This window comes from Sturnus vulgaris, chromosome W (assembly GCF_052056855.1).
Source record: "Sturnus vulgaris isolate bStuVul1 chromosome W, bStuVul1.hap1, whole genome shotgun sequence".
In the NCBI taxonomy this organism is placed as follows: Eukaryota; Metazoa; Chordata; class Aves; order Passeriformes; family Sturnidae; genus Sturnus; species Sturnus vulgaris.
The window spans coordinates 39,004,019-39,026,587 of record NC_142282.1 but is presented as its reverse complement, the minus strand read 5'-3'; the positions used below and the strand labels follow the sequence as shown (position 1 = coordinate 39,026,587).

The following is a 22,569-nucleotide window of genomic DNA, read 5'->3' as shown; positions in this document are numbered from 1 at the left end:
AGATCTTTCAACTGGTCTCTGGAGACTTGAATCGGATGGTCTTTTACCATTAACTCTATTTGGTCCAGAATGTCCTTTTGAGATCTGGACATTACCTTGCTCATTTTTATAGATTACCCTGAAGATAACAAATCACTCCTACCTTACTGGCAGTAAATTTCTTCCTCTGGTCCCTCCTTTTCCGTGAATGACCAGCACCACGGACTCCTGGTTCACCTCTCACCAGTGTCTAGTGATCTCCGAGCTCCTGTTCACCCCGGGGACTTTTCCAGTTTCCATCTGCTTACGTTATCCTCTTTTCTTCAGAGAGGTCCTGACTCTGAGATTTAACAGGTGTCTGATCTTCACACGGGGCACCACTGTAACAGCGGTGGGAGTTTTGCACCACTTAATTAGTGGTTTGTCTCAGTCTCTTCTGCCTTCACTCAGAGCCAGGATTAACAAATACACGATGGAAATGGATTTTCTCATGTTTGGGCTTGGTTGTTTATTAAATCTTATCAAAAAGTACAGACCATTCTACAGCAGTTCTAGCCACCTGCTAGAAGCGAGGAAAATGGAAACAGATCCAGCTACTACAAGGTCTCTTAAAGCTAAACAGTCCAATAGAGAATTAACACCTATATTATTTATCCTTTTAAACCAATAACTATATTCCCATGACCCTTAGTGTGTCACTGACTGACCAACCAGAAACTACTACCTGAAACCCATGAAGAAGAAGGAAGATGAACACCGAAAAGACACCACCCAAAATCCTCCATCTTGTCCCATACCTATTACTATACTATAAAAACCTCAAATTTAAAATCCATCATTATGTGAAAGCACACACTTCTATTTAACTACACACTCATGATTTTAACTCCATCACTCAAATTTAGAAGCTATCTCCAAGGCCTCAGGTCAAAAGCAGTGTTCTCTAGGGGGTTAGTGCCAGAAAGCACAGAAAGTTCAAAACCCCCAGGTTTCCAGGATCCAACACACCCCATTTCTGTATGTGGCAGTGTCAAGATAATGTTTAAGTGCAGCAGGTAAACTTTAGTGCATTGGTTGCTGAGGCCAGAACATCGGTGCTTTTCCTGCTGGTGTCTAACAGCAGAATGGAGATTTCTGGTTTTTGTGTAGATCTTGCTTGTCCCCCTCCTGACAGCCCAGATTCACAAGAGAGACAAATAGCCCTCTTCCAGTCTTGCTATAGTCTGGTGGCCCAGTTGTACAAGCTTCTTTTAGATTTAAGTCAGTATAGAGAGCAAAATGGTTATTGTCAGATTGGGTTTTGGCACCTTTACTCAGGAAAGAGTTTTATTCTGTAAATCACGCTTCCCCTCAGCAGTTCCCAAGCCTGAGAAGCAGAACTTTATCTGTTGCCTTGAGTGTCCTTTTGCTCAGTGTCCTAGCTCTTCTTCATTCTCCTTCCTATCAAGGGAGTGCTTGACCCTTTCTATTCAGCTTGTATGGAATCTTAGGATTTAAAGACACCAAATAATATTTGGTGAATAGTTTTTCTGTGCACATTAACAGTTAAAGGGAATTCATGGAAAAAACAGTATACATCCATGTAATTAAACCAAAGCGTGAACTACGTGGATAAAGATTATCAAAGGCCAGTCATTTGCCTTTGGTTGCCTCTTTGTCAATCTGCGTCTTCTCTTCTCTTCTCTTCTCTTCTCTTCTCTTCTCTTCTCTTCTCTTCTCTTCTCTTCTCTTCTCTTTTCTCTTTTCTCTGCAATATTTTGTCTTATTTGTACTACTTCTTGGCCTTTTCCCTTTCTTTAGAAAGCAGTATGTGATTCCAGGGCTTATCAACTTGTATACCACTCTATCTCATGCAGCTATTAAAAGTGCTTATTGTCTGAAGGCAACACACAGTAACTTAGGAAAAATATATGGTATCCACCAAGTCTTTCATAGTACCTTCCACCTCTTTCATTTTGTGTTGCTACTTTTTTCTACATTATTGGTTTTATAACATATTGTGTTTTGATCTCATAGATGTTTTAGTAAGATTTTTCACAAATACTGCAGAAAACATGATTGGAGTCACTGTATCCTAAAGTCTGTTTTATCCCTTCCTAGGGTGAGCTGTATGTCTTGGAGGTGCTGCCTGCTGCTTGTGTTATGTAAAATAATAATTTATAATGCTAACTGAAAATATCTGTTTTGGTGGACAAACATTCATGGAAGTGCTTGACAGGCACTTTATTGAGACTTAATTCAAATAATGCCTTAAAAATATGGCAGAAAAATATGAACTTTTTTTTTTTTTTAAGTGGGGGAGCTTTTCAGTGAGTCTTTGTTTTACTCCAGAGTACTAATGCCTAAAGAGGCTACCTGGAACAGAGGCTAGACAGTGTTAAAGGAGTAAAATAGATATTTATTAAAAGGCCTTCAAAGGATACACCTTGGGCAGTACAAGAGCCTGGCCATGGCTCTACCCAAGATGGATGACCGGTCATGAGTTTTCACCCTTTTGTAAGTTTTGATCCATTTACATATTGGGGTTAATTGTCCAATTACAGCTTCAGGTTATGTAGTCCCATCCTCCCAGACTGCTCTCTTCAATTTGCTGTTGTTTATACTTTATGGACCTGAAGCTGCAATGGTGTCCTTGGTTCACAGGCTGGAAAAGGATTGTTTTGTCTAACTAAACTGCGAAGAGAACTTGCTAACACTTTATATGAAGTTCAGAGTCACACATCAATGCAATACAGAATCTGGAAAAATATAAAAGCTAAAACTTAAGGCATCAGTATTATTTACCCACTTTAGGAAATCCTTAATGGTGGATCAGTGTGAGCCATAATGGAGGTCTATAATATGATTCTGTGAATACTTAGCTATTTTATTGAAAGCAGTTTTTCTGATGTACTGCCTTGTTGCTGATACCAGCACCTGCTCAAGTAAAGAATCACATGAAGCTTTGGATCATGTGGCCCTTTCCTCTTGTCTATCATAATGAAAATAATTTTGAAAGGACTAATGGATTTCATGCACCACCTTAGAAAGCTGAAGATGTTTCAATGTACTAACAAATGACACTTTTGACTGTAGCTTTGAAACTATGATGTATACATGGAATTTAAAGAACTGCATCTATATACTCAAAATGGTAATATAACATTAGTGCTTGATGCTATGAATTGATACAACTTCTGCAAATTATTTTGTTTTCAAGCAGAGACTGCTGGCTTCTATCATGTGGACACTACCTGCTTTTCCAATTTTTATATGGGAAATGAAAAATTTTATAAACAGAAGCTTGTGTCAACATTCCTCTTGTCAATGTAATTGAGTATTTCTGCAGTGAAAAAAAAAATACAATCTACTTTACGAGACAAATGCAGCAGTGACCTGCTCTTTATGGTAGTAGAACGGTGGGGCTTTGCATGATGTATGTTTTCATTGTTTGTATTAAGCTGCTTGCATGGGCCTGTTGAGAGCAGGACAGCTTGTCTCTGCATCAGTTATAAAGCAATACTTTTTTTCTGTTTCTTCTGACAAATAAGTATTCTTGATGGATCTTTTTCCCCTTTGGCTGCTAAACCATAATTATCTGAGACAGTTTGGTGAATATGATCTGTAAGTGCATATGCTTCAGATTTGTGTTGTGTGCTGTTTAGTCTGCTGCATTTGCTCCTTGGCTGCAAATAGCTAAAACTGCCTAAATGCTTTTTGTGTAGGTGTCCTGGGGTGACTGTGTGGTCCGGTATCTCCTATTGTCTGCTTTTTTGTCCAGGTATAAGTTCTGTGCCTTTAAGAATGAAGGGAGATGGAGCGGTGGAATTCTTTCAGCAGTTTTTTTTTCTTTGCATATCCTCCTCCAGGTTCACTGCAGGTGCAGTCTCCTGTGTTGTCTGCAGCACAGACAGAAGGAGGACAGCTGTGCTTTTTCAGCTAGCTTCTCGTCTGTGAGCTGAGGCAAAAGTTTTCTCAGTACTGTGGCTTCTTCTTCTGTAACTGTTTATCTCTGCTCCGGTCTGAAAATGCAGACCAACACCAGGAGCCCATGCCATGGTCTGGAGGTGCCCGGGATGCTGCATCCCAGCTCCAGAGAGAGAAAGCCAAGCCACACCCACAGAAAAGATTCTCTGAATTTACTAGATTTTCTCACAGTGAGAGGTTTTATTATTTAACATTCTTTTTTTTTTTTTTTCCCAAGCTTGTGAGCACTCTGCTTATTAAATAAACAGTTTGTTTTTTCACTTTCTCCACAGGAATTTTTTCCAAACCGGTGGGGGAGGGGCTGCAGGAATCTGCTTTTTTCAAGAGGAGACACCCCTTTGAGAGGTTTCCTCCTAAATTTGTCTCAAACTGGGACAAATATATTGGTGCCCAATGTGGGGTCGGAGAAAGTGAAAAAAAACTGTACAAATGAAAATGGCAGGCAAATGATAATGAAGGTCTATATGAGGGGTTACCCAGAACAAGTCAGTCAAACAGATGGATCACAACTTTGAGTGTTAAAAAAGAAAGAAGGGTAATTGTAGCAGGTGATTCCCTTCTGAGGGAGACGGAGCACACTGTATGCCAATTGGACCTGTCTCACAAGGAAGTCTGCTGCCTCCTTGGGGCCTGGGTAGGAGTGTTGATCTGTTAGAGGGTACGAAGGCTCTGCAGAGGGATCTGGCCAGGCTGGATTGATGATCTGATGCCAGCTGTATGAGGCTCAACAAGGCAAAGTGCTTGGTCCTGCACTTGGGTCACAATAACTCCATATAGCATTGCAGACTGGGGGAAGAGCGGCTGGACAGCTGCTTGTCAGAAAAGGATCTGGGGGTGCTGGTTGAAATCAGGCTGTATGTGAGCCAGCATGTGCCCAGGTGGCCAAGAAAGCCAATGCCACCCTAGCCTGTATCAGCAATAGTGTGTCCAGTAGGACCAGGGAAGAACTTGTTGCCCTGTACTCGGCACTGGCGAGGCCATATTCAAATCCTGTGTGCAGTTTTGGGTCCCTCACTACAAGACATTGAGATGCTGGAGCAATTTCAGAGAAGGGCAACAAAGCTGGTGAAGGGTCTAGAGGGTAAGTCCTATGAGGAGAGGCTGAGGGAGCTGGGGTTGTTTAGCCTGGAGAAAACCAGGCTCAGGGTAGACCTTATCACTCTCTACAACTACCTGAAAGGAAGTTGTAGCCAGGTGTCTCAGTTTGAGACAAGTTCAGGAGGAAACGTCAGGAAATGAACATCTCTAAAGAAGGCAGGTTTCGGCACCCCCTCCCCCACCAATACAAAAGGAATTTCTTGGAGGAAAGTGAAAAAAACTTCATTTAACACACAAAATGCCCACAGGGCATAGGAAAAAGAAAATTAATAATGTCAGATTTTAAACTTCCTCACTGCAGAGAAAGCTGGTGTATTCAGAGTTCTTTCCTTAGCTGTGGCTTGGCTTTTTCCCGAGGTCTGGAGCCAGGATGAGGCATCCCTGCAGCCTTCTCTCCTGGACTCATGGCATGGGGGTCCCGGAGATGTTCTGGTGTTCGGACCAGAGCAAAGCTGAACAGTTCTAGAAAAAGCCACAGAAATCACTGGAGAAGCTGCATGCAGTCAGGGAAAAACTTCTTGCCTCAGCTAACAAAAAGAAGCTAGCTAAAAGCAAAAAAGATATATTTCCTCTCCGTGCTGCAGAACCGAGAGACAATGGGAAAGTATGCTCGAGCTGAACACAAACAGTGAGCTGAGGAATTCCCCTGGCTTCCCGCTCCCTCCGAGTTTAAAGCTACAGGACCCATTTCTGGGCATAAAGCAGATGATAGGGGAATACAGTATTTTTATAAAATCACCCCAAGACACCAGGTGGAGGTCAGCCTCTTCTCCCAGGCAGCTAATGACAGGACAAGAGGACAGAGCTTCAATTTGCACCTGGGGAGTTTAAGACTGGACATCAGGAGGAATTTCTTCATGGAAGGTATTGTTAAACATTGGAATGGACTGTCCATGGAGGTTATGGAGTCACCATCCCGAGAGGTTCAAGAAACGACTGGACGCGGCACTTAGTGGCACGGTCTAGTTCACAAGGTGGTGATCGCTCAAAGGTTGGACTCAATGATCTCCAAAGTTGTCGAGTTTTTCATGGGTCTGGGTCTTCAAAGAGACAAGAGCAGTAGTTGGTTGCTGTAAAGCTGTTTATTGCATGAATACATCAATCTCAAAGGCAAAGAGTTCAGAGTATTAAAGTCCATGCTAAAGCTTTCTGGCATAGAGTCCTAAGCAGAAGCAGCAGTGGCAACACCAGCTTTCTTCTTCTTCTTCTTCTTCCCCTTCCATTTCTTCTTCTTTTTCTATTTCTTCCTCTTCTTATATATTCTCTCACCCCAATACAGGGGATTTTATTCATAAATCATCCAATAAGCTAAAAATACTATTCTAAAGCATTCTTTCTACACCTATCAGAACTTAATTCTAAAGTACGAAAGAAGTGTCAGTTCTTACACATAATTTACCCATATAGTTATATCTATTCACGTAAATGCAAGCAATATTTTGCTATGTTTTCGTTATGTCTGGAGCTAAGTTACTGAACTTTAAACTAGGCTTTGGGACTTTTTACTCTCTTAAGGCACTTAAAGTATATTCCTACTTACTTAAAACTGAAACTTACATTTCTACTTCATATCTGTGTAGTTTCATATATTTTAATTTCTCTAAAGGCTTTAATTCAATCCCTGAATTCTTTTCTCTCTCTGAGGGACTCAGAGAGGCTTCTATTTTATACACTCCAACACGAGGTCTTTTTCAACCTTAATGCATCTGGGATTCTGATTCTGTAACACCTTTTTATAGGTAGGGTTTTCAGGCTGATAGCTGTATACAGCTGTCTTGTATGCAGTTCAGAAGCATGAATAATCTGTTTAGTGGAACTATTAATCACAAACATAAATGACAGTCAAATAAACATACTACTGAAATGATACCTTTAAAAATATCAATCTTACATATTGATATGGAAAGAAGGTGGTTTTTGTTCTTTCACCCCTGTTATAGTTTTGATTTGCTAAATTAAATATACTTATTTTTTGTTGTGAGATAGCACTAGGAGTAAAAGTAAGGCAGGCCTAAAACTTAAAAAGGGTATAAAAAACTATATTAACCACACAAAGAAAGAGAAAAAAAAATAGATTAAGATCTTTAGACCACTTTTTCCTCCCGTCTTCTAACTTTTATAACAACAAAATAAACATACAAAAAAACTACTTCAGTCAGTTCCTAACTTAAATAGTCCTTTTCAGTTCACTTTAGAGAGAGAAGTTTTCTCTTGTTAGGCTATAGAAACTTCTTTACAAGGAGGAAAAAAAACAGTTTTCTTGTGGCTTCACTTTTACGATTCGTATCTGCCTGTGAAAAACTTGCAAGTTGTGAAGCTCTTTTTATCTTCACAGCTTTCCCAAAGCTGTGCTTATGGGCCATGTTAAACTCATGGGGTATTTACTTTTAAGAATGAATTGTTCTAAAACAAAAATTCTCTTAATTTCTTTTTTTCTGTTCATGCTTTATTGCCAGAAATAGAGATCCTCTTTTTTCCTCGGGGGCGAAGGATCTTTAACACAGGTGCTTTTGGTCAACAATTTATTAAATGGAACACTCCAAACCCCCCCATGTCTTTTTCCATGGTTTATAGGAATATTCAGTGCAATATCAGTTCATCCTTACAACTTTACAAAAGGATTTTCAGCCAACTTTCATAGCATCTTTTTATTTTTTTTCCATCTAAAGAAACTTAGCTCTTCTGTTCTTTTTTTCTTCTAACTTAGGGGAGAATTGAGAGTCTGCAAGTCTTATCTGAGCATTTAAAAAGTTAAAATCACACACGGGAAAATGCAAAGACTGTAGTCAAGCCATGCTGGAGCTGTGCCAGGATCTCAGAACACTCTGGCTATGCTGGAAGGGGCTGGCCTAAGCTAGAAACAGCAGTGGCCGCACTGGAAAGGGGGAGGAGGGGGAACGGCTGGGACCTCAATCAGCCTCCCTGGGTCTCAGCTACAGCACTCACTGTTGATGGCCACCCCTCCTCCCTGCCAGGACATGCCAGCTCCCCAGACAGGGGGCCCGGCCCTGCCCCCCCGCCAGGCCCGCAGGCCTGCAGTGGAGCCAGGCGGGCCCTGTTACCTGCACTGCTGCTGAAAAAGAAAGAAAGCTTTTTTCCAGGTTACCTCCTTCAAAATGTGTTTTCATGGAGCGAACTATCTTTCTCCAATTAGTTTCTCAGGCTGTCAATAACCAAACCAGCCTCTAATTAGTCCCATCAACTCACAGAGAAAATTCTCATAGAAAAAAACTTCTCTAACTCTGCCCTCTCCCAAATGTAACCAGCACAACCCCTTAGCTTTTATTTTGTGTAGTAAATTAACTGAGCATTGACTATAAAGGTAATATCAGAAGAAAAGGATTTAATTCAAATGCAGAATATAAGTAATGAGATTTCTTTTCCTTCTAAGATTACATCTGTTCTTGTAAGTACTAGAGTAGTACTGTTAAGATGTGACTGATTAAATCTTCAAATAGGGACATTCAGAAATTTCTCTCCTTAAGCTTAAATTCAAGTTTTACATAGATATATCTTTCCCACTTAAAAGAGAAAAACAGAAAATATTTGCTGTCCATAGTTAAAATGCTTTGACCTCATATGCAATGGATATTTTAGCTACATTCTAAAACTGATCTGTTCATTAAGTCATATCCAATTAAACAGACAACAGAATGAGTCCCTACTGTCACAATGACTGTAGTAAAAGCACATTCCAAGTCATCTTAATATGTGTAGTGTATGATTAAGTAAACATTGAAGTTACCAGGAAAACAGTGAAGTTTGGTTTAGATTTGTACTTAGAAGAAATCTAAACAGAAGTGTTTTATGATGCTTTGAGGTTTGAAACTTACAAAATGCTGTCTTGAGGTTTATGCTAATTAAACACTTCTGAAGTTAAATTATAGTATTGTATGCCTAAAATTCTTAATTTTTCTTTTAAAAATCCTTTAATTCCCTTACCTCCTCTGTTTTCACTTGTCAATCCTTTGAAAGTCTTAAAGTCCATATAAAGAGCTAAAAGCCCTTACTTGGGTATTTGCAAAAAACCTAATCAAAGTTTCATTATTTGTTTTGTTATATTTAAAATTGAAATCTGGTGAATTAAGGTATAATCTCTGTACTGTAACAGAAGTGCAATGTAATTCAAAACGTGGTCCAGTATACCAAATATGTTGCAGAAGTTAGGTATACTGCTTAACACCTGAACTAATATTCTAGAAGAGCCCTGTGTACCCAATACGAATGTTCTAATAAACGGCTTATTCCAGTTGATATTTTAAAACTATGCTTTAAAACAAATAGTAGTACTAATTGTTAACAATTTGACCTTTTAGCACTTCTCTCACTACCCTTACGTAGCTATATTTCTAGCACTCTTGCTCTGTATAAAATAGCTTTAAATTCATTATTTATATCAGAAATTTCTAAATACATCTTGCCTTATATTGTTTCACTATAAAATGTCATTAAACTTCTGTTATTTCAGATAAGTTAAATTTTGTTTTGCTAAATTAAGCAATTAACTTAAAATGTACCTTATTAAATCTTTTGAACTTATGAGTGTCCTTTTTCCTTTTTTATTGTTTTGCTTTTTCACTCCTTTCTGCTCTCTCAGTCTTTCTCTCTTTTCTTTTAAGTTGATGATTACTTAGCCTTTTTCCACCAAGATTTGGAATACCCTTTTCTAACTATACTTGCATTTTTTGATAATTTTCATTTTTTCATTTTGCTTCTACTTCTGATACTTATTCCTCTTTCTTCTGTTTCCTCAATTCTTTGTTGTCTTATACCTCATTCTTTAAATGGGCCAGATAGAAACTGACTCTTGACTCCATTTTACTTGTTTTGGCTGGGTAATCTCATTCAGTCACATTCATTCAGGAATTATGTTAACAATTCTGGAAGTCACATTTTTCTTTTAAGTCATACTTTAATTTTTCCAAAACTGTGTTTCTCTGCCACTGCTCCTTTGTAACCCAAATATACATGTTTTGTCCTGCACACTTAGAGTATTGTATAAATTATCCTGTCTTAACTAATTCCAACGTTGTGTCCTTTCTCCTTTCTTTTAATACTCTGTAAGTTCATTTGCATCTTAATTTATCAGCACTTTCTCAACTTCCCAAAGCCTATGCCGTTTTCAAATTTTCTACAGAAGTCCAACACCTCGAATTCTATTGTTGCTTCTTGCTTGTTCCATATCATATGTTCTGTTTCTCCTTCTCACTGCCCTGTCTGAATTGCTCTGCTGCTGCAGTATTTCTTATTCTGTCAGAGATCCTTTACAGTATTCTCTTCTTGATCAAATCTATTAACCGCATTTCAGATATTGCTCTGAACCATCTGTTTCTTTTGTCACAGAAATTTTGCAACTGGCACGTTGACAGAGGTGAGGACGTATAGTATAAAATTGCAATTATTTATTCATGGTCATGAGTTATCCCATTCAAATTGAGGTACATTGAATGTGATTGCACACATGGTTCTTTTACCTTTCAAGTGTTCAGATACAACATCATTTGACCAATCATTAATTAACACACATATCATTGCTTTGCAAAGCAACTATAATTCTATGGCATCATTGTCCATTTGATTTTTTCATGATTGAGATGTGCCTGGAGTGGGTCTTGCTACAGTTACTTGTCTATGATGCCAGATAATGGGAGGGTTTCACAGAGGTGTTAGAGGGGCTAGGATGATGGCATTATCTTGATAGTTCAGGGGTATCCTTTATTCTTCAGTTTGGGGTCTGTCCTTGCAATGAGCTGGGGTCCTTTAGTCATTCTGACTTAACCATGACTATGCAGTATACAATGTTAACTATATATCTTAAGAATTACAGAATGGTTTGGGTTGGAAGGGACCTTAAGGATCATGTAATTCCACCTCTCCTGCAATGGGCAGGGATACCTTTCACTAGACCAATTTGCTCAGAGCCCCATCCAACCTAGCCTTGAACACTTCCAGGATGGGGCAGACACAGCTTCTCTGGGCAATCTGTTCCAGTGCCTCACCATCCTCACAGTAAACAATTTCTTCCTAATATCTAAGCTAAGCCTTCCCTCTCAGTTTAAAGCCATTCCCCCTTGTTTTATCACTACATACCCTTGTAAAAAGTCCCTCTCCAGTCATTTTGTAGATCCCTTTCAGGTACTGAAAGGCCACAGTAAACTCACCCTGGAGCCTTCTCCAGGCTGAATAACCCCAACTCTCAGTCTTTCCTAATAGGAGGGGTGTTCCATCCCTCTCATCATCTTCATGGCACTCCACTGAACTTGCCCCAACAGGTCAATGTCCTTCCTGTGCTGGGGACCTGTTTTGGTTTAGTTTGATTTCCCAGCCAATGCACTAATAAATGTTATAGTTTAGGTTTGTCAATTTTAATATACTCATATTCTGTTGTGAGATAGAATTAGGAGCAAAAGCAAGGCAGGCCTAAAACTTAAAAGGGTATAAAAGAAAAACTTTATTAACAACACAAAGAAAAGAATAATAAATTCAGAATAAGATCTTCAGACCACTCCCTCCTCCCCCCTCCCACTCCTTCTTAACAACAACATACAGAGACACTTCAGTCAGCTCCCTACTTAAATGATTTTATTCAATTCACTTCAGAGAGAGGAGTTTCCTTTTGTTGGGCTATAGGGATTTCTTTCCCAAGGGGAAAGAACAGTTCTCTTGTGACTTCACTTTTCACGAACATCAGCAGCCACCTGGGAATCTGCAATCGTGAAACTCCTCCCATCTTCACAGCCTTCCCAGAGCTGTGTTTGTGGGTCATGTTAAACTCATGGGATATTACTTTTAAGGGTAAGCTGTTCAAAAGCAAAAGTTCTCTTCATCTCTTTTTTCTCTGTTCATACTTCATTCTCAGGAAACAGAGATCCCCTTTTTTTCCCTCAGGACAAAGGATCTTTTTTCCAAAACACTTCAACCCCCCCCATGTCTTTTTCTATGGTTTATAGGAATTTTTCACTGCAGTACAGTCCACCTCTATAGCTTACAAAAGGATTTTTCAGCCAACCTTCATGGCGTCTCCTCATTCTCCTTCCATCTAAAAACTTAGCTCTTGCTTCACTGACTTTGGTGTATCTTCTCTGTTTTTTCTCTCTCTCTCACTCAAAGGAGGAATGGAGGTCTGCAAGTCTTATTTGAGAATTAGAAGGGTTAAAAGTTCACACAGAAGTTGCAAGGGCTGGGCCAGGCCATGCTGAAGCTGTGCCAGGATCTCAGGACAATCAGGCTGTGCTGGGGGGCTGGCCCAAGCCAGAAACGGCAGCGGCCGCTGGGGAAAGGGTGGGGAGGGATAGCTAGGATCTTAATCAGTTTCCCTGGGTCTCAGCTGCAGCACCCACTGCCCATGGCCACCCCTCTTTCCTGCCAGGACATGCCAGCTTCCCAGACAGGGGGCCCGGCTGCGTCCCCCCCCAGGCCGCGTAGGTGGCTGGGTGGGCTCAACCACTCCATGACTGCTCTGAGCCAGCAGCAGGGTCCCGCCAAGCTGCAGCTATGTGGGGGAGGAGGGAAGGCTAAGATCTTAGCAACTGGGGCCTCTCCTCCCCCTGGCCATAGGGGCCCCTGGTTGTAAAAGGGGCCCAGCGGCCTCCCGAGCCCACCCCTTTCCCGGCCCAGGCAGGGGGCCCGGGCCTGGTCGGCCAGAAATGAAAGAGAGCTTTTTTTCCAGGGTTTACCTGCTTCAAAATGTGATTCACGGAGCCAACTAACTTCTCCAATTGGCTTCTCAGGCTGTCAACAACCAAACCAGCCTCCAATTGGTCTCATCAACTCACAGAGGAAGTTCCTCAGGGAGAAAAACTTCTGAGTATTCCCTCCCCCTAGGTGTCTTCAATGCATAACCAGCACAGGACCCCAGAGGTGGATGTAATATTCTAGATGGGGTCTCACCAGGGCAGAGGGCCAGAATCACCACCCTTGACCTTCTGATTTTGAAGCAGCCCTGGATACAATTGACTTTCTAGGCCACAAGCGCACATGACTGAGGCATGTCCAGCTTCTCATTCGCTGGTATCTCCCAAGTCCTTGGCAGGGCTGTTCTTGATCCGTTCATCGTTCAGCCTGTATTGATACCAGAGGCTGCCCAGTGCAACCAAGCAGCCCAGGTGCAGCACCTTGCACTTGGCCTTAAGTCTCATGAGATTCCCATGGGACCACTTTTTTAGCTTGTCCAGGTCCCTCTGGATGGCATCTCATCCTTCAGGTGTGTCAACCACTCAGCTTGGCGTCCTCTGCAAAGTTGCTGAGGGTACACTTGATCCTTTCATCTATGTCATTAATGAAGATATTAAATAACACTGGTCCCAATTCAGACCCCTAAGGGGCACCACTAGCCACTGATGTCCATCAGGACTCTGAGCCATTGACCACTACCTTCTGGATGTGACCATCCAACCAATTCCTTATCCACTGAACAGTGCACCCATCAAATCCTTGTCTCTCCTATTTGGAGAGAAGGATGTTATTGGGGTCCATGTCAAAGGCTTCACAGAAGTCCAGATAGATGGCATCTGTAACCCTTCCCTTGTCCACTGATGTAGTCACTCCATCATAGAAGGCCACTACATTGGTCAGGCAGGACTTGCCCTTGGTGAAGCCATGCTGACTGTCCTGAACCACTTCCTTATCCTCCATGTGCCTTAGAATAGCTTCCAGGAGGATCAGGTTAATAGGTCAGTAGTTCTCAGGGTCCTCCTGGGATGAAGGAAGTTCATAGAAATTAATATGATAAAGACTGGTACAGTAGTTAGGGAATGAGATTTTCCAACATTCTTACATTCTCTTTTAGAGTTTTTCTTCTCCTTTGTTATGTGTGGGCCATTTTATGTTAACGTTCAGGAAAATATTCTTACAGTTCCTATCTTCTTCTGTTTTACTTGTGAGGACATTTGTCAAACTTATTATTTTTTTATCTTTTTCATGCTATTTTAATCAATAGATGTTTTTTGGGTTTTTTTGCATTATTTAATTAGTTACTTTTTTAGGGGTACACAATAAATTGCAGATAACTGATAACAAAAAAAAAAGATTCATAGTAACTTTACAGTTACTACATCAACATCTTAAACTTGCAGACACAATCCAAGTTATTAAGCCCTTGCTGCTTCCTGACAAGAAACAAATGGGCTACTTTAGAGGAGATATTAAACTTGCTTTCACTAGTTCTCTTTTTATTAAAAGCCTCAATGCTCTACTTTTGTGTATGGTTTGGTTTTTAGACTGAATCTGGCTATGCATCAGAGTCAAGTTTACGACGCCATGGCTCCATGGTGTCTCTTGTTTCTGGAGCAAGTGGATACTCTGCAACATCCACCTCTTCATTCAAGGTTAGTGAATAACATTTTCTTATTATTGGTGTTTAAATAACACACAAAACTGGAAAGTAAATAAACTATGTGAAGACTTGTTCACACAATTATAGGGAAAATCCCCAAACAAATCTTGTTTATTATAAGTGTTAGTAATTCAGCATGTGATGATGAACAGATTATACAGGAAAGTTTTTCATGCCTCTATGTAGTTATCCTTCTTAAACTATGGTGTCATTTTTCAAATGGCAAGGAAATCAAACCTGTGGGAGGATTTATTAGTCTTTCTTTGCATACTTCTGAGAATATCAGGGATTCTAGATGAAAGGAAATGGTGATTCTGTGACTTGACAAATGGCAACTTTTTTCGTGTGTATAAATATTGAACATTTGAAATTGGTTGGGGCAGAAAAAGAGCAGCACAAGAAAAGAGGGAGTAATAGCTAGAATAAAGATCTTAAACTAGAACTGACTGTTTTCCAGTAAATAGGTGTAAACCACGTAGTATGTAAGATTGTGTTTTTAATAAACTTTTATTGAATGCTCTAAAGTAGCACATGAAATCAAGATGAAAAATTGAGACCAGTGGACAAAATGAGTAAGAAACACTTTTATACAGTTTCTTATGTTCTTCTAACATTACCAGCATTTCATAGCTGCTGATACCTGAAATTTCTTTGCTGTGCTTAAAGAATTAGTTCTTCATAATTGCAGAAATATTTTTTTATTGAACTATTGCTGAGCCTGTAGAAGCATTTGATTCTTTTTTTACTTGTATTTTCAGAAGGGTCATAGCTTACGTGAGAAGCTTGCAGAAATGGAAACCTTTAGAGACATCTTGTGTAGACAAGTTGATACTTTACAGAAATACTTTGATGCCTGTGCAGATGCAGTTTCCAAAGATGAACTCCAGAGGGATAAAGGTAAAACTGCAATTGGAACTGTTATCTCCACATAATTTAACTTTTTACACAGTAATAGCCCTTGAAATAGTTACTATAGCATTTGATACTATATAAATGAAGTATATATATTAAATTTAGTCTTTAGTAATGAGATCAATTGTAGATATTTCTGCATACATTGATAACTATTTTCACTTCAGAAGTTGGATTCCCATAAAAGTCTGCTTAATTTAAATATTGACATCTAGCTGTCAATTGCATAAATTATCTTTTAAGCATTTGATGTTATATAACAATAATTGTTTACCTCATAACATGAATTCAAGTTTGTTTACTGCTGTGTCTCTGTCATGGTTTAACCCCAGCTGGCAACCAAGTACCATGTATCTGCTTGCTCACTTCCCCTTCTCTCCCAATGGGATGGGGAGGACAATCAGGAAAGAAAATAGAACTCATGGGCTGAGATAAGAACAGTTTATTTGAAACAAAGTAAAAGATAATAATTGTAATAAGAAGGAGAGGGAGATATAACCCAAGAAAGACAAGTGATGCACAATACAGTTGCTTACTACCTGCTGACCGATACCCAGCCTGTTCACAAGCTGTGATCAGCCCCCTCTTCCAGATAACTCCCCCCAGTTTATATACTAGGCATGACATTCTATGGTGTGGAATATCCCTTTGGCCAGTTCGAGTCACCTGTCCTGCCCATGCTTCCTCCCAGCCTTTTGTGCAGCTCCTCACGGGCAGAGCATAAAACACTGAAAAGTCCTTGCTTTGGGTAAGCACTACTTAGCAACAACCAAAACATCAGTGTGTTATAAACATTATTCTTGTACTGAATCCAAAACACAGCTCTGTACCAGCTACTGAGAAGAAAATGAACTCTATCCCAGCCAAAATCAGTCTCTTATCTTTATTTTGAAAAGCAATAGATTATTAGTTTTCATAGGAACAATACATTCCTTTAAAAAGGCAAAGGTTCTGCCATAATGAATGCTCCTGAGATGTATTGGCTGTAGCTAGAGCACTGAGTGTACACTGGAAGTCCTAGTAGACTCAGGTGTGGATGTCTACATCTCTGAATTATTCTTCCCAGAGCATAGCTTGTCATATTCATGCACTCTTCTGAGGCATTAATATTGATTCCCATGTTTTTCTGGTAACCTGAAATTTTTGATAGCGAGAAATGTGCTAGTTTTATATTAATTAAGTTTTAATGAAGAAAGAATGAGCCCAACCACAGAAGTGGTGTTCTAAGAAAAGCTGCTAACAGCTTCCTCTGTGCAGGGCAAAACCAATTGCTAGCTAGCTCTGAGAATAAGCATACTAATAAGCCAATTAGAAAGTTAAACACACACTTATGAGATTCACATTTTAAAAATAACAAACTCGGAGAATTTATCTTTTTCTTCTAGCCTGAGTACAGATAACAGGCTGGCCCGGCTCCCTGTGCGGTTGGGCCGGGCCGGGCCGGCTCTACCATGAGGCCGGATCCCTTCCTGAGAAGCCCGCCGGGCCCCGTCCCAACAAGGCCGAGCCCTGCTCTAATACAACACTAGCCAAGCCAAGTGCCCCTCCCCCAAACGCGGCCAGACCAACCCATAACTCAACTAAAATACTACCACTACTAAGTTTCACCAAAAATCGACAAGCGGGGGGGGGGGAGTAGGAGGGGGAGCCATCAACCCGCGGCATGTTGCCACTATATTTTAACCTAACTACTAAAATTCTAACTCCCTCCCTCCCCCCCAGCGCGGCCGCTAAAAAATTCTCCACCATAAACAACTCCAACCACCACCCAGCAGGGATCAAATATCCACAAACCTCAAGCGAAATATTAACTCTTTCACTGCACAAATGAGACCTGGAAATCTTCAATTCTCTCTCAAGTTAGAGAAAAGGACAAAATAAAGACACAAAAAAACCTCAACATAAAACACCAAAATCAATAAAAAAGAAGTTGAGTCCCAAATAAGAAGAAAAATAAAGAAATGCCTTAAGCTTAAGCTAAAATTCTCTTATAAACCATAATAATAATCTATATTAAATATCCCTATAAATCATAAAAAAACATGGTGGGGGTGGAACATTCACATTATAGACATGAGCAAAAGCATCCATACTAAACAAACAAATATTAAAATAGCTATAATCCCATAAAAAGTTTAAACAAAAAAAGAAAAGAGTAATAAAAAACCTTTACCCTCAAGAAAAGAAGAAAATCTCTGTTCCCAAAAATAAAAATAATCTCAAAAATGAATTAAAAAACCTTTACTTTTAAGCAACTCATCCTTAAAATAATACTCCATAAGTTTAACATAACCCATAAATGCAGCTATAAGAAAGCTACAAAAAATAAATAAGACTTCACAATTACAAATTTCCAAATAACTAGTATTCATAAAAATTAAAAGCCACAAAAAACTATTTTCTTATGAAGAAGTCTCCATAGCATAACAAGAGACTCCTCTCCCTATATAAACTAAAAAAAGACTATTCTAAATGTAATAAACTAACTAAATTGTTTCTATAAGTTGTCAATAAAAAGTGTGAAAGAGAAGAGTATTCTAAAAGTTTTATTCTAATTCTTATTATTGTTTTAATTCTATTAATAAAGGTTTTCTTTATAGCCTTTAAAATTTATACCTACTTTACCTTCCTCCTAATCCTATCTCACTACAAAAAATAAGTAAATAATTGCAATAAGTGCACTAACAATTTAGCCAACACTAAACCCACCACATAAATTAGTACATTAACCAAAAAATTAACACACCAAAACCACTACAGAAAACAATAGATAAGTACCATTCCACTTCTTTGAGAACTTTCTAGTGTAAAAGAGTAGATAGTTGCTCAGTTTTGGCTCCTTGCTTATCCAGTTGTAACACCAAGATAATATTCTTCTTGCCATCAAACCAAGTGCTAAATTTCAACACTGAGCAAATGTTAGTCTCCTGATGGTTTCTGAAGGTAATGTTGATAGTGGTCAAAAAAAGAAAGAAGGGTGTGTGTCATGACTGTTATAGGAAAAAATCTTAAATGCTGCTTAGACATTAAGATGCTCTTAATTCTTTTTTGCACACTAAAGACTTGGGAAAGCTTTCTCACTCCCATAACACACATTTTCTCACATTTAGTGGTAGAAGATGATGAAGATGATTTCCCTGTGATGCGTTCTGATGGGGATTTTTTACATAACAGTAGCAGCAGTAAGGAAAAATGTAAGTGTGTCAACTTTTTCACTGAAAAATTGTATGAATGGTATTATAAGCCTGATACAAAATGTGTATTTATGTTCTTTTCTAAGTAGAAAATTACAAGAATAGTTATTTGAATGTATGTGACAGAACATTTTAATTCGTGTTAAGATAATCATGAAAATCAGTTAAGGAATTATAATCTGAGTTATTCTTACTTCACACAAATATTAATGCAAGACTGTCAAGATGGAATTTCCTATTTGTGTCCAAAGCTATTTCCACTACAAAAATCTGTTGAAACAGCTGCATCATTTGTATACTGGGAAATTAGATTTGTAACAGGCAATTGCAGCTTTTCTTGTGTTATCTGCTTTAGGAGTGTTGTGAAGCACAATGCTTTTTCAGTTAGGTGTGCCCCATTATGGTTTTTCTAACTTCTATGTCTATGTAATGATTAAGTCAATATTGTTACTGAATCTCACTCATCCTAATTTTAGCACTTTTTAAAACTGTATTTTTCAGTGTTATGCTGAACAGAATTCTGATTTTTATTCTTATCTTAAATGATCTGGTTATAGTCATTGTACTCACTGCATCCATTCACTAAATGTGAATTCCTCATGCAAGTTGCTTTTTTAGAAATCTGATACATCTGGCCTGCCAGAAGTTGTGCATTCATTTTTAAAATCTATTTTCTTTCTTTTTATACTTTCTCTAGCTTCCTGACTGAAATTATTTCTGCACTGACATTCTATAATGGTTGACAATTCACAATTTGGTATTTGTTAGACTTTGGCTCACAAAATTTTGAAGCAGTACAGTTGCAAATCTGATGGAATCACCAAAAGAAGTACTTAGCAAAAGCATTTTTAAAATTGTAGACACTTTCTTCAAGAATCTGAAGAATATATGTGCAAAATAAGCCTTTTCTGTCTTCTGTTTTCTTTTATCTGGCTCTAGTTCCTCATGTGTTGCATGTTTCCTTGCTGTATTTAAATTTTCTTTCTAGAATATTGCCAAAACTGTTAGGAGGAAAGGAACTGGAAGGAGTTACAGTACACTTCCAGAGAACTAAAAATATGAGTAGATTTTTTTTCAATCATATAAAGCACTTGCTCTGCTAAAGATTAATTTTAGTGATCAGGAGAGGGTATTTCAAGGACCCAAAAGGGTATCGTTGGGCTTTTGGGATAGCTGCTGTAGAGACAGATGAAATTAGACAGTTGAATACCCTGCCTGGTCTCTCAGAGGACCCTTCTGCTGTAGGACTGCTGAGGGTCGAAGAACAGCAGGTACCAATCTCTATCACAACAATGCGCTGTTGACAATACTGCACCAACCAGGACTCCGTGACCCCCATCCATGAGATGATTCATGAACTGGAGAGCCAGGGAGGGGTCAGCAAAACTTGCTCACCCTTTCATAGTCTTATATGGCCAGTGCTTAAGTCCAATGGAGAGTGGAGACTGACAGTGGACTATCATGGCCTGAAGTCACACCATCCCTGAGTGCTGTTGTGTCAGACATACTGGAACTTCAGTATGAACTCTGGAGTCCAAGGCAGCAAAGTAGTGCCACCACTGACATTTCTAATGGGTTTTTCTCCATTCCTTTAGTAGCACAGTGCAGGCCACAGTTTGCTTTCTCCTGGAGGGGTGTCCAGTACACCTGGAACTGACTGCCCCAGGGGTGGAAAAACAGCCCCACTATTTGCTGTGGACTGATCCAGGCTGCACTGGAAAAGGGTGACACTCCTGAATACCTGCAGTACATTGATGACACCATCATGTGGGGCAACACAGCAGAGGAAGTTTTTGAGAAAGGGGAGAAGATAATCCAAATCCTCCTGAAAGATGTTTTTGCTATAAAACAAAGTAAGGTCAAGGGATCTGCCCAGGAAATTCAGTTTTGAGGAGTAAAACAGAAAGATGGATGTAATCAGATTCCAGTGGATGTGATCAACAAAAAAGCAGCTGTGTCCCACCTGACCAGCGAGAAGGAAACACAGGCTTTCCTAGGTGCTGTGGGTTTTTGGAGAATGCATATTCCAGAGTACAGTCAGATCATAAGCCCTCTCTATCATGTGACCTGGAAGAAGAAGGATTTCAAATGGGGCCCTGAACAAGAATAGACTTTTGAACAAATTAAACAGCAGATTGTTCATGCAATAGCCCTTGGGCCAGTCAGGACAGGAAAGGATGTAAAACCATGCCCTGCACTGCAGCCAGGGAGAATGGTCCTTCCCAGAGCCTCTGGCAGAAAATACCTGGAGACACTCGAGGATGACCCCTGGGGTTATGGAGTAGGGGAAACAAATGATCCAAGGCCTGCTGCATCCCAACTAAAAAAGAGATCCTGGCAGCTTTTAAAGGGGTTCGAGCTGCTTCAGAAGTGATTGACACCGAAGCACAGATCCTCCTGGCACCAGTGTTGGGCTGGATGTTCAAAAGGAAAGTCCCTTCCACACATCATGCTGCTGATGATATGTGGAGTAAATGGGTCATGCTGTTCACACAGCTAGCTTGAATAGGAAACCCCAATCACCCAGGGATCTTGAAGATCATCATGAATCGGCCTGAAGGAGAAAATTTTGGAGTATCATCAGAAGAGGAAGAGGAGCAGGTGAAGCGTGCTGAGGAGGCCCCACCATATAATCAAGTACCAGAAAATGAAAAGTGACATGCTCTGTTTACTGACAGTTCCTGCCATATTGTAGGGACAAACTGAAAATGGAAAGCTGCTGTATTGAGTCCTATGTGGTGAGTTGCAGAAGCTACCAAGGGACAAGGTGAATCAAGTCAGGTTGCAGAGCTGAAAGCTGTCCAGCTGGCTTTAGATATTGCTGAGTGAAGAGAAATGGCCAAAGTTCTAACTCTACACCGACTTGTGGATTGTAGCAAATGTTCTGTGGGGGTGACTGGAGCAATGGAAAAAGACCAATTGGCAGCGAAGAAGTAAACACATCTGGGATGCCAAAGTGTGACAAGACATCACTACCCAGGTAGAGAAGTTGGCTCTACAAGTCCATCATGTAGATGCACACATACCCAAACATTGGGCTACTGAAGAGCATTACAACAATGGACAGGTAGATCAAGCTGCCAAGATTAACATGTCTCAGGTAGATCTGGACTGGAAACATAAGGGTGAATTATTTCTGGCTTGATGGGCTCACAACGCCTCAGGTCATTAAGGAAAAGATGCAACATATGGATGGGCTCGTGACTGAGGGGTGAACTAAACCATGAACACCATCTCTCAGGTTATCCTTAAATGTGAAACATGCACTGCAATCAAACAGACCAAGTTGGTAAAGTCTCTGTAATATGGGGGATGATGGCTGAAATAAAAATATAGGGAGGCCTGGCAGATCGATTACATCACACTCCCACAAACCTGCTAAAGCAAACACTATGTGCTTACAGTGGTGGAAACAACCACGAGATGCCAGGAGCGTTACCTTGTGCCTCACGTTACTGCCCGGAACGCCATCTTGGGCCTTCGGAAGCAAGTCCTGTTGCCACACAGCACTCCAGAAAGATTTGTCAGACAACAGGACTCATTTCAAAAATAGCTTCATAGACACTTGGGCTAGACAGCACGGTATTGAGTGGATGTACCATATTCCCTATCACACACCAGCCTCTGGAAAAATAGAACAATGTAATGGACTGTTAAAAATCACATTGAAAGCAATGGGCAGTGGGACCTTGTCTTAGTTTGAAAGACAGGTGTCTGCTAAGGAAGACAGGAGCCTCTTGAAATGGAAAAAGAAAACCCCCTCTCTCCAAATTATTATAATTTTGAAATTAAGGGGTTCTCAGGCAAAGATATAGGAATAGGAATAACAGTTCTTTACTAGGAAAATTAAAATAAAAATACAGTAATAGAAAAAATCAAAACACTGACGGAGTCAGAATACAACTTGACACCCCATCAGTCAGCCAGAGTGTTGATAGCAGTCCAATTAAATGGTGACTGCAGTCCTCCTGGAGTGACAGATGTGGTTCAGTTGAAGCAGTGGTCCTGTAGAAGGGTGTAGTTTTCCTCGGAAGGTCCAGTGATGATGTAGAAGGGTCTGGTTTTCCTCTGTAATCCAGTGGAAAA

General features: G+C 39.9%; 1 protein-coding gene and 1 pseudogene across 5 annotated transcripts in view; both read left to right on the top strand.

The window, feature by feature from the left end:
* LOC148220147 (ceramide transfer protein-like) overlaps positions 1 to 22,569 on the top strand; it is a 159,336-nt gene that overhangs the window by 94,125 nt on the left and 42,642 nt on the right. For all 5 annotated transcript variants that reach the window (XR_015799148.1, XM_088155722.1, XM_088155720.1 and 2 more), the window contains 3 exons: positions 14,262 to 14,369; positions 15,136 to 15,274; positions 18,400 to 18,483. Coding sequence is in view for 4 of the 5 variants with exons in the window: in XM_088155722.1 (XP_088011848.1) it covers positions 14,262 to 14,369; positions 15,136 to 15,274; positions 18,400 to 18,483 (331 nt within the window). In the remaining variant the exon portion in view is untranslated. The remainder of the gene's footprint in view (positions 1 to 14,261; positions 14,370 to 15,135; positions 15,275 to 18,399; positions 18,484 to 22,569) is intronic.
* Positions 20,696 to 22,036, top strand: LOC148220149 (uncharacterized; annotated as a pseudogene).